At 38.9% G+C, this 13,476-nt stretch overlaps 1 protein-coding gene across 1 annotated transcript in view; it reads right to left on the bottom strand.

The window, feature by feature from the left end:
• Window positions 1-7,250: 7,250 nt before the first annotated feature.
• LOC128695495 (uncharacterized) overlaps window positions 7,251-13,476 on the bottom strand; it is a 458,740-nt gene continuing 452,514 nt past the window's right edge. Inside the window, exon 17 of the mRNA XM_053786204.2 lies at window positions 7,251-10,249. Coding sequence (XP_053642179.2) covers window positions 10,073-10,249 — 177 coding nt within the window. The 3' untranslated portion in view covers window positions 7,251-10,072. The remainder of the gene's footprint in view (window positions 10,250-13,476) is intronic.

The following is a 13,476-nucleotide window of genomic DNA, read 5'->3' as shown; positions in this document are numbered from 1 at the left end:
CAAGAATGTTAGGGGAGACATGACAAGGACATACAAAATACTGCGAGGAATTGACAATGTGGACAGAGACAGAATGCTCCAGAGAAGGGACACAGAAACAAGGGCTCGCATTTGGAAGTTGAAGACTCAGATGAGCCAAAGGGATGTTTGGAAGTATTTCTTTAGTCACAGAGTTGTCAGGAAGTGGAACAGCCTGTCAAGTGATGTAGTGGAGGCAGGAACCATGCATAATTTTAAGACGAGGTATGTTAATGTTCATGGAGCAGGGAGAGAAAGGACCTAGTAGCAATCAGTGAATAGGCAGGGCCAGGAGCTATGTCTTGACCCCTGCAACTACAAATAGGTGGGTTCATATAGATGAGCACACACACACATACACACAAACACGCGCCCGAGCAGCTATTGGTCACGCGTGCTCACTGACATGCTAGTAAAACTTGTTCCATCACCTCTTGTTCAAACACCAACCTGTTTTTCCTACATATACCTTAAATAGGTATTACTTGCTAGGAAGCAATACAAGTCTTTATTAATGTAGTTATGACTACTAATCTATTAAGAGTATTATTGTAAATGTACGTGACATTAATACTAACTCCACTCTTCTTGTCTTTTATTTCTTTCAACTTTTTAAGGTATTACTAAGTATTTTCCAAATTCTTTAGGTGAGACATTCTGAACTTTGTAAAAAGATTATCTGGCAGTTAAATAAACTTGCAGGACAAACCATTTGGATGAATATGATATTTCATCATATCTGTCAGACAAGCGGCACGCACGATAAACTTTTCGGAGCATCAACAGAATAACTGACTTCCCAAAACGAGACAGTGTATATATGCACTCAACGTCGTCTTCTTTTATTCACTCTTGTATTTTTATTAATGCTAAAGCAACAGTGTAATTGTGACTACTGGTCAGAGCATTTGTTTTTTAGTTTTAGTGCTGGATTGCAATTGGCTCGAACCTTATCTATTCCCTGAATTATTGTTTTATTATTTTTACCTTCCCAAATTATAAAAAAAACATCAAGAGTAGGGGATATACATTCGATTTCTCATTTATATTTCTAATTTGATAAAAGGCAAATGGGATGAGCTATCCATGTTAGCTTTAACGCAGAGCAGGAGGAAGCAGCTTTCTCTTCCTGCTGTGTTCAGACAATCATGCAATGGCGTGACGATCCGATTTCTTACTTTAATTATCAATCCTGAGCTTTCCCAATCAGCTTCTGAAGGTCTCTTGTGATCGAGAGGCTTAAAGCTGTGTTATTCATTCCCTTGGACTTGTTGCTTGTATTGTGGATCACTGCTGCTTCCAAAATTCCGCGAAAGAAAGACAGAGTAAACCATACACTAATCTTATTCATAACTGAATAATGAACACATAATAAATGGTACAGAAATAATGCATATATGAAGCCCTCCTCTCACTGTATACGCTGTATACATAGCTAGTACTGCTAATGTGTTTAATATCTTCCATGAGTTTTGAGCATCCATGCCGTCAGGTGAAAGCGGTGCTGGAGGAAGATGAGGAGATACAACGTCCTGGAGCGGTGAACAAGAGCCATCACAGGAACAAAAATGAGAATACTAATTATTCAAGCTGTAATAATTGGATACTGATCTTCATTAAAGGATTCAAACTGAAGATGATGCAGGATGGTGTTGCTGCTGTTGAATTCCATCACTATTATTGCCGGACGACTATCTTTTTTGGCCATCGAGAAGAAAACAGCGATAAGTGTAACTATGAATTTTCCTGTTTTAAGTGATACTCATATTTGATTTATGACCAAGATTTTTTTGTAACAGGGATGAAAAGGATGGGGAAAAGTGGGTATCTTTCTGGGACTCAAAGAACGGATAAAGGTAGCAGATTAGGAAACGTTGTGACTGATACTAGAGAGAAGCTCTTTTATCTGCCTCATTGCTGGATGAAATGATATTAGGAAGCGTAGGAGAGAGAGTAGCTATTTACAGGTTTAAGAATGCAATATAAATAATTAGCTAGAAGTGAAGACTCCCCGTTACATAGGGCAAAATGCCTCATGTAACGAGGATGCAATGAAACGATGTGTTCTAACACTTGACCTGGAGGCTGAAGTAACAGATACAGAATCAGTCTGGAATAAAATTTCTAGAAGGATATGAAAATGTAATAATCTTGTTAGATTTTAATTACATCCTAGTTGAAGTGCCGTGGTTTCCTAAAGGTTGTCCAGGAAAAGAAGAAATTGAGAGTAAAACCTCCTTAACTTAAGACTGGCGAAGAAGAAGAAGATCCTCTTCAATAATCTAGTCGTTACTGATGAACTTCGCATAAGTGACCATTAACCTAAAATTATAAATATTAAATGGAAGTGTAGAACCACTGTGAAAAAATAGCAGAATTCCAAGCGCTTTCGTAATTTCTCATATTATCACAGTTCCTTGATAATGTAAGAGATCACGATAGCGCTTGGAATTCTACTATTTTTCACAGTGGTAGCTCTTCATACTGTAATATCACCTGTTTACTGTGATCTTATTGAATATAATGGAAGTGTGATATTAAGAATAATGTAGTCAACGTAGCAGATTATATCTCGGTAGATTACACTTACCTGATGCAGTATGGAATAAACTGACCAGTGGATATCACTGAACCTCATACATGTACGATGAGAGAGTTGGCAGTATGACATTCCCAAGGAACATATATTTCCCCAATAGAAAGAGATAGCACAAAAAATATCGTAAAATCTATAAACAGGAGACTACAACGTCTTTTGGAAAATAGTGAAGAAATTATTAGCACATCAGTAAAGAAGACATTAACCTCCCGAAGTACCGTGTTTATCGTAAAAGAAATGTAAGAAAAGGGATAAGAAAAACCAGTCGAATTTGTGGAATTAATATTTTGCAAGGAATCAAAAACAAATTTGAAACTATCCTCCCCAGTATTAGAGGAAAAAGATTAAAGAAAAGTTGGGTCAACTTATAACTAACTTTGGACAGCGTTCAGTTTTAACAGTCAATTTCTGTCGGTCGTTTGTACAATAATACACAACCGAAGTCCACTAAGTATTGTAGTTGACCTTAGAAATTCGAATAACATAATATAACATCTACAAGGCACATGGATGAGGGTTTGAAGGGTACATGTTTTCTGAAAATTACTGTAAGTAAATGGCCCTATTTGCGACGATTGGATATATTATTTAGGCTACTTATAGCTCTCCGGGAGCTTTGTCAAATTAATAGTCAAATCGTTGCAAATGTGTTTATTTATCTAAAGAGATGGTTATTAAACATTTAGACCAGTTAAGTGAAATACGTCCACGTGTCCCGACAAACTATTTTTTAAGGTTCTTAAAGAAGGCAAAATATAGCTTAGTGCACTGCGAACTAGCCTTTTTCTATATTTTACTACAAAACTGGTAATATTGTGGAAAATTGTTACCTACATAACGAGAGATAGATCCTTACCATCGAATTACCACCTAATCAGCCCGAGTTAAACAGTGGGCAAATTATTGAAGTTGCTAGTTACTAGTCATATCACATCAAAGCTACTTGGTATTTGACGGGCGGGTTGCTGGAAGGAAAGAAGACTAAAGCACACAAGCTAATCCTGGGACAATATTTCGCTTCCCTTAGAGAGAAATGTCCTATTCATGACTTATTCTACTATGTGTCTCTGTCTTAAAAGTAATCCGGCAGCTTGTTACAGAAGTGCTCATCAACAGGCGAATCGCAGGTCTGTAAGTTAGCAAGAACCCTGGGCACCAGGTATTCAAGTGCTTTCAGAGATCTGCTTGCAGAGATCAAATGTCAACTGCTGGTTCCGCCTCTTCAACTACAGTCTCCGACATTATTGCTCCCGGGTCTCTCGGCCCGTTCATTTCTTTTCCTGAAACTGCACTTTGTTTGTGGCCACCATTTCCTAATCTAGCTCATTACACGTATTTTCAATACCGAAACTAAAGAATTATTTACTAAACATCTCATTGGTAAGTTTGTCTTTTTTTAAGCTTCCATTTCTGTACCTTTGCCTTCTGTTGCAAAAGTTGAGTCTTGCAGTTTTCGAATATGCTTGACCACGTGAAAGCTCATGCCTAGTGTTACGTACTCAATGACAAGCCTAAAATATATCACGTACAAAGTTAAAAAAGTCTGTTTGTCTAGAACCCTCGCTGGCTCACTAGGAATCTTCTACACGCCTATACGAAAGCTCACACACGTATGGACGGAACGGAATATAAAAAAACAATATGGCTGAAGCAGTTCGCAACTAAACCCAAGATTCGAGACAAAAACTGTCGCGTCGATACTTGATAATAGTCTAGAATGGACTGTCGTTCTATTTTCATTTACAGTTTGTCAGTTATTTGTAAATATAAATCGTGGCTGAGACCACACAAGTCACACTTCAAAGAAAAAATTGTTTTTTCTTTCCGAGAAATAGTGCATAATTCTGGCAACATGTTGATGCAATCAGCTTGTTTCTATCATATTTCTAAGTATCTTTTTTTCCAAAAATGTAATTTTTTGTTCTTCTGTCATCGAGAGGGCATGATGCCAATTCATATTTTTTTTCCTCCAAAAATTAAGATTTTTATGATGGCATCTTCTCTGTCGATTCCATATTAGTGCTCTGAGTGACAACTGCTTAGTCATGGGCTGCCGTCTAGAGTGGAGGTGTATGGTGCGCCTAAGTATGGCCCGTAGTATCAATAGTTTTACAGAAGCTGGAATTTCTCTTTTTCTCAGGAATAAGTAACTGACCTTTCAAAAATCATATCGCGAAAACTCTCAGAGAGAATGCCATGATTTTTTCACACCATAACGGGCTATCTTTGTTTTAGAACGGAACAATGAGATATTGGCAATATACTTTACTGTTTTATGTTATTGATTCTTCCCCATAAAATCCTTAAAAAGAAAAAAAAACTTTCAACATTTTTAATTATGCAATCTATTGACATCTCGCTTGAAAGTTCGTTGTTTGGTTCATATTGAGACTTTTATTTTTCACCTTGCCTCAAGGAAGGTTCCTTGACGCTGGTGAGGGACTCTTGATCCAGGGAATTGGATCTATGCTCCAGTGCCCTGAATTAAACCTGAATACCTTCCACATCCCCCCCACAGGCGCTGTATAATCCTACGGGTTTAGCGCTTCCACATTGAATATAACAATAATCATAATAATTATCTTACCAATTTTATTATGATTTTTGCATTGCACCCTATAAAATTTCGTTGAAATCGGATAATTAGAAAAAAAAAGTTTTTGTTTAGCCCTCTCTCCCTTGAACTTCCAGAGGCGTCACCTCGCTACCAGTCAATCCAGCCACAAGTCAATCCACCTGTCACTTCGTAGTTGTCTTACTGACGTTGCGTCTCTCATCAGTCTCCCTCAGACATCCCTCAAGCTCAGTAGTGGCGGATAACACTCATACCATAAGACCTTCACCGGATGGCTGCCTGCAGCATCACCTACAGTGTACCTAGTTATAAGACGCCTGATGCTGGCATATGGTTGTCATATTTGCCAAGAAAAAAATCACCTGATAGGGATATCGGAGTAAACAGTATAACGACAGCTAATGCAGGGATAGGGCTAAAGATCAACCTTTATTAATGATGAAAATTATTAGACACATGTGCAACATCTGGGTATGTTTACTGTATAGACATTTCGCCATCCAGTAGCTTTATCAATACAAATTCAGGGGCATAATTGGAAGACAGTAGAACTCTATACAAAAGATGAGGTAATCAGTCCCTCAGCCTTGGAATTGGTGTGAAGAGCACCGTAGTCGTGAAGAATCTGGAGTACAGGCAAGAAGGCCGGCGCTTATATACTGGCGTCAGGTGGAAAAGGAAGGGTAGCAGACGAAGGCATTGTCACTGGTAGGAAGGATTCTCCAGTGGAAGTAGATCATACCCAAGGGACGGGTTAGTAGAAGTGAAAAAGATTGTGAAGATATTCTCTGAACTAAGATTCCATGATGTTGCAGTGTCTGACAGGAATCTTGGTTCAGAGGACATCTCCACAACCTTTTTCACTACTATAAACCCGTCCCTTGGGTATGATCTACATCAACTCGGGAATCCTGCTAACCAGTGACAATGCCTTCGTCTGCTACCCATCCCTTTCCACCTGACACCAATATAAAAGCGCCAGCCTTCTTGCCTGTACTCCAGATTTTTCACGACTACGGTGCTCTTCACACCAGCTCCAAGGGTGAGGGACTGATTACCTCATCTTTTCTATATAGTTCTATTGTCGTCCATTTATGTCCTTGAATTTGTATTGATAAAACCACTGGATGGCGAAACGTCTACAATAAAGATACCCAGATGTTTCACACGTGTCTAATTTTCATCTTGTCGGTATTGTATACCATTCATGTACAACTTTTATCAAGTCTACAGAGAAAAAGAAACCGCTCCTTCATCATACAGTCTAGTAAAGTGAAAAGAGTACAAGAGGTTAAGTTAAACTGAGCGAGTTTTCTCCTCCACTGGATGATCTACTCGGTGCTGATGGCCCATTGGAGGCAGCTTAATAAAACAGTAATGTTTAAGGGAGGTAGCTGAGAGCCCTGTTGTGGGTCACAGTCGCAGTGACCACTATCTTATCCACGCTGGATACACTGGTGTTACCTACGACTGAGATATGTCTCCTACTCGTATGAAAATAAAAAGTCTCACCTGTTCTACTTTGTACATTCTCCCTTCAGAAGTCGCTGCTTTCTTCTGGTCTCTGTATCACAGAATGGACATGAATGCGCTGGAAAATATTGAGAAGGATGTCGAAGTTGATTCCAACTATCAGAAATCTTTGCTTTGAGGATAGACTGAGAGGCTCTTGACCCAACGAATTGGAGCCATCCTCCTATTCCATGGATCCAGCCTGACTGCCTCCCATTTCCCCAGGCGCTGTTTGAGCTCTACGGGCTTAGCGCTTTCCTGGTTAATATTACAAAAAAATAGACATAATTCGTCAGGAAAACCTCAGTTGACGTAGGAATTTTAACATGATGGCCTTTTGAGGTGCTCCTTACAGTTGTGTAGAAAAATATCATATTTTCCTGTGATATAAACATTGTATTTTGTTTTAAAACCACGACAATACTGTCTCAAAAAACCACGTGTAGTCAATTAACATTCAAAAACAGAAAATAATATACGTTTTAACAGCAACTCCTAGTAAAGGTAAAACGAGAATAAAACGCACGTTTAAAAAGCATGTAAACATTTTTATTCATCGCTTCAGTTTATAAACATTTATTATAATATATATTTTTCTTCTCATCACTTAATGTTGAGTGGGAACAGCCAGAGACAAGACAGTGATAATCAACGGAGAACACCAATGTACCCACCCACCCAGACTTTCATTCTTATTTCACTGCCCAATAAGGGTCGTTCTTGAATATATTGTCTTATACTGATTGTAGTTTTGTAATCTGACATACATTTTATTCATTGATTTATTGGTTGAAAGTATCTCGGTAAAGGGAAGCAGAGAGAGAGAGAGAGAGAGAGAGAAGAATGTATGTGTGTGAGTGTGTGTGTGTGTGTGTGTGTGTGTGTGTGTGTGTGTGTGTGTGTGTGTGTGTGTGTGTGTGTGTGATCACACCTCACCTCCAGTGTTTGTTATACTCCTCTACCCTTTGTGTAAACTTCAGGATGATGTCAGTAACAGAGGTCAGTGTTAGGATAGGTCACTCAGAGTGGCCAGGATCATGGGAGGTCACAGGAATTTGGCAGTCATAGAAGTCAGGATCAGGAGAGGTCGCAGGCGTGTGTCAATCATGGAGGTCAGGGTCAAGAGAGGTCACAGCCTTGTGTCAGTCATGGAGGTCAGGGTCAAGAGAGGTCACAGGTTTGTGTCAGTCATGGAGGTCAGGGTCAAGAGAGATCACAGGCTTGTGTCAGTCATAAAGGTCAGGGTCAAGAGAAGTCACAGGCTTGTCAGTCATGGAGGTCAGGGTTAAGAGAGGTCACAGTCTTGTGTCAGTCATGGAGGTCAGGGTCAAGAGAGGTCACAGCCTTGTGTCAGTCATAGAGGTCAGGGTCAAGAGAGGTCACAGCCTTGTGTCAGTCATGGAGGTCAGGGTCAAGAGAGGTCACAGTCTTGTGTCAGTCATATATTTTATTGCTTTTCTCTTTGTTGTTCATTGAGCTTTTATATTAATTAAATATAATATAACAACAATTATATGTGATATTATTATTATTATTATTATTATTATTATTATTATTATTATTATTATTATTATTATTATTATCCAATGTTACCATTTCACTGACGGAATTTTTAAATGCGGCACAAAACACATTATCAGAAATCAGTGTAGAACAATTAATATCATACCTACACTAACGTTGATGTAAAACAGAAAACTTACCGCCACTATAACAAACAGCTCAGGATTACCATGGGGGTACATTATTAACAAGGTCCCCCACAGGTACAGTTAGTTATACTGGTGGCCCTACTCCATTTTCTCCTGCTCTTCCTGTTTACCCAGAACCTACGTGAATAGTTTACTAATAATTCTGCGTGATAGCTTCTGCAGTCATATTGTAAATCTGAGACACCGTCACATAATTAAAGAGCCATATTTAAGAGCGAGCAATAGCTTCCTTTAGTAATTACCACACTGACCCAAGCTGATCATAAACACGCAGACCACATCATAACACGATGGTCCACGCTAACCATCCTACTTAGTTATAACAAGTATATTCACTTGTGACCTCCAGCATGTGATATCACAATGAAAACTTCCATGACCTCGTGTGCATTAAATGTGTGACAATAACATTATGAGTCAGGATACGCCGAAACTGTCATTCGATTTCAGAATTCCCCTGTCAGTGACCCAAATGCTCTTAATTTTATATACTTAAGTGACCTAGTTTGGTCCCTACAGATATCACGACCTTACCGTGACTCACTTCTCTAGGTGTATGTACAGTTCAACTGGGCAAAATGCTATTACAGTATTTACTTAGTGTGGATAACGTTTTTTGAACGATGTAAAAGAAGTGTATCAAAACTAAGAACCAAGTTTTAAAACAAGCTTCTCTTAAGACAACGTTTTGCGGTTTGTAGAGCTTTGTCAGTGCGCTGGCGGTCAAGCCAGCGCACTCAGGTCACACACTGAGGTCCAAGGATCGATCCCCCGTTACAGCTGGAAAGCATTAAGACGTGTTTCCATAAGACATCTGCTGTCCCGGTTCACCCATCAGTCGAATGGGTTCCTGGGTGTTAGTCAACTGGTGTGGGTCGAATCCTAGGACAAAATTGACCTAATTTACCCGAAATGCTCTGCATAACAAAGGGCTTTCTGTGTAATTGTATGTCACTGATGTCAGCTAGACCTGCATACCTTGTACTTGTAGAAATAAAGATATTATTATTATTATTATTATTATTATTATTATTATTATTATATTATTATAAAGTTCCACACTGATCTAAACGTTGTCCCAAAAAAAGTTTTTCTTCATACCTGTCAGAAATGTTTCATTTTTTTCAGTGACCCAGACTGACCCCTTGGAAAAGGTCAGCGTGTCGTATCGACCCAGATTACACTACTGTTCCTTTATACGTCGACCTTTTTTTCAGAGTTGTTGACCTCCACAGAGCAATAAAGTATTCATTCACTGAGTGTAACTGTAGGTTACGAAACAGTTGTTTATTTTAGCCCTGCAGACAATAAAAGAAAGATCTACAAGGATAAAATTGTTCACTGAGGGAGTACAACTTGCAGATAAGAGGATCAAGGGACTAAGCTTTCACTGACCTCTCTTTTTGCCTACTGAAAAAAGTTATTTATTACCATTACCCAAAGGTCAACTAAGTCCAGGGATTAACAAAGCCCAGAGGTCATCCGAGTTCAGAGGTCAGTAGTGTTCAAAGGACACTCGAAATCTGAGGTGAATTGAGTTCAGAGGACACCCGATGTTAAAGATCAACTGATTTAAGAGGGCAATTGAGTTCGGAGGTTAACTAAGTTTAAAATATCGGCTGAGTTCAGAGCTCCAACTCACGAGTGGAGAACGAGCTAAACGAAGCTCTCGTTGCTGAGCCGAGTACAGTCGATCTTGATTTTGTAGTACTTGTGATTGTTGGCGTTGATGTGCGGGAGGTCGACTGAGTGTAGCGGCTGCGGCTGCGATTGCTGCTGCGGATGAACTGCAACGTAGGTGCGAGAAGCACTGCTGGTGGGACTGCCTGCTGTCTGTGAGACCAAATACACAGATACACACAGACGCACACACACACACACACACACGCACACACACACACACACACACACACACACACACACACACACACACACACACACACACGTACAAGAATAACACACGTATACACACACACATGCATACACACACACACACACACACACACACACACACACACACACACACACATGCATACACACGCATACACACATGCACACAAGCACACGTACAAGATTAACACACACACACACAAACGCGCAAAAGATAAAAATACTTTAATTAATAATGTCAATTCAGATTTTTGCAAAAGCAACAAAGAAAAGTACTATGAAAATACAAGTTTTAAAAATATAGAAATGCACAAATATTTTTCGTTCAATACATTCAATTACAAAATACAAATTATCGTAATCCTTCTGAACCTATCTATGGTCAATCGGAATTAAATTAATGTTATTTATTATCGCTGAAATAATATCGCAGAGGAAATATACAAAAAGATACGAATATCTCGTTGTATATACACTAAACAGAGTATATATTTCAGTATATATACATCAAGGGTGTGTCTCTCAGTGAGTATACGATGCGTATGTATTAATCAGTGTATATTCAATAAGAGTTTACGTTAAGATAAGATAAAGATAATATTTCTTCGGATTTTTAATCCCGGAGGGTTAGCCACAAAGGATAACCCAAGAAAGTCAGTGCGTTATCGAGGACTGTCTGTCGTATTTCCATTGGGGTCCTCAATCTTGTCCCCCAGGATGCAACCCATACCAGTCGACTAACACCCAGGTACCTACTTGCTGCTAGGCGAACAGGACAACAGGTGTAAGGAAACACGTCGAACTGTTTCTATCCCTCCGGGAATCGAACCCGGGCACTGCATGTGTGGAGAGAGAGCCAGCCAGGCCACATGTTATAATGATAAGAACATTACTGATATTAGTGTACAGGCGAACTGCACCTTCAGTGCTCCGCCCTGTGCATACGATATTCCTCAAACCACCAACATCTTCAGATTGCCTTTATGCGAAGTTTTGGACAAGAAAAAAGTATATTTCATTCCCATATAGCCCCACTAAGGACATAATAATGGCGGAGGGGGGACCGAAATGTTTGTCAATCTAAATTTTTATCTCGCAAGTGTGGGTTATTTGTGAATTGTTGCAGCAACACTAGTGTGGCTTTCATTGTTCATTATACGTTCTTTTTGTTAGACAAAATAATCTTTTCTGAATATTCAGTATGAAGGAAAATGCATTATGACAATTTGCTAAGTCATGGCAATGTGGCATTCACTTTTCCTAGGAAATACTAAAGAATACATTAAATTGCTCAAGATTAACTGCCAAGTACAATTATTCTCCAGTGTTATGTAGCACAAATATGTTGATAATATTCTAGGCATATGGCCTAATACTAAAGATTGAAGTTAACCTCTTACATTAACTAATATAGGTCCAGTCAAAAATTTGTCCAGTGAGGCTGAATTAGGCCGTGAATCAGCGCGTATTTTTTTCACCCTCGACAAGTGTTTGACTGGAACAAGAATATTTAATTTAAGAATTTAACTTCAGTCTTTAGTATCAGGCCACATGCAGAGAATATTATCAACATATTTATTACAAATACTTGTGCATCCTTGGCCATCTTTGCCAATAGGCAGGATAAATTTAGGTTAGGGTTTGATCTGAGAGGTCCTACATGACGAGAGCTTGTGTACCTTCTATAATGTAACTTAACAAGGTGCACCTGACCTGTCGTAAATATATGAATCCAATGCAACTCATTTAATAGCATCATATGAGTGCTCCAGTAGACTGAAATTATCTGACTCTTTTCAGTACTACTGAATGTTGCAACAAGGGAAGGCTGGAGGCATGGAAAATGCCGTGTCTAAGGGCAATGAGAATCCGAAGCATAGAAATTAGAAGGAGTGGAGTCACTAAAAGTATCCAGAGGGCTGAGGAGGGGTTATGTTAGGTAAAAGGACATAAGAGTAACTAATGTGACATTTTATTGTGGCAACGTTTCCCTCTCCAGGAGTTTTATCAAGCCTTTACAAACAATATATGGACACAGAGGGTATATATAGGCATAAGAGTGAGGTGTATTAGTTGTAATATTAGTAGTAGTAGTAGTGATACTAGTGGTAGAAAAAGTCTACTTTTACATGAGTATAGAGGTTATTAAGATTTGGGAAGATCCGTTTCAGAGTTCCTCCTCTGTTATGTTTTCGTTTAGCATTAGCAGCAGCAACTGTGTGATGGCAGGGTATATTATTTTGAGGAGGATTCTTGGTAATATTTCAGAGATGATAAAGCTGCCTTTATTATGCTTAATAGTGTTAGAAACAGCGATTAATGATGATTCAAGGTATTTACGGTTCCGGAAATTAGGTTCATTGATCACTAGTCAAGCGTCGTTGAATTATATGAGGTGATTGGCGTTCCCGTGTTATACTCAGGCGTTGTTCAAGCTATCGTTCCTACATGCATAAATGTGTTCATTGAGACGTGTTTCACCTACATATATTCTGTCGCAGCCTCCACAGGGTATAGTGTAAATCCTGCATTGACTGGTTCGTGGTGGTTTGATTTTGTCCTGGTTAGATCCCTTATGTAACATTAATACAATCTAAGGAGAGGCTGTTGAGGTGAATCGAAAATTCAGAGAGGATGGAACAAGATAGGATGACTTGAAGGGCATATAAATCTGTAATTGAGGGAAGGCTGTGTAGGGATCGTCCTAGGAAAGGTTGGCGGGTCGGAGTGAAAGAGGTTTTGGGTGCAAGTGGCTTAGAAATCCAGGAAGCATGTGTGAGCGTGTTAGACAGGAGTGGAAGCAAGTGCTTTCTATGACTTGACGAGCTGTTGGAATGTGAGCAAAGTAACATTTATGAAAGAATACAGGAAAACCAGTTAGCCTGACTTGAGTCCCGGAGGTGGGAAGTACAGTGCCTGATGGAGGGGTGGATTAGACTAAATTAAATTGCGCTTATTATAAGGTTAGGTAAGTTTTCTATAGTTCTTTTGGTGCAAAATTATTAATTTTTATATTAACTTAAATGAAAAAAGTATATCTAAAATGTGTAAGAGAAAATTTTAGAAAGGAGTTAATTTTAAATAAGTTCTTGCTAATTGATAAATTTTACCTATTCAACACGATGTATATATATATATATATATATATATATATATATATATATATATAT

This window comes from Cherax quadricarinatus, chromosome 2 (assembly GCF_038502225.1).
Source record: "Cherax quadricarinatus isolate ZL_2023a chromosome 2, ASM3850222v1, whole genome shotgun sequence".
Lineage (NCBI taxonomy): Eukaryota > Metazoa > Arthropoda > Malacostraca > Decapoda > Parastacidae > Cherax > Cherax quadricarinatus.
Note: the sequence above shows the minus strand (reverse complement) of the source record. Positions and strands in the feature narration are given on the sequence as shown.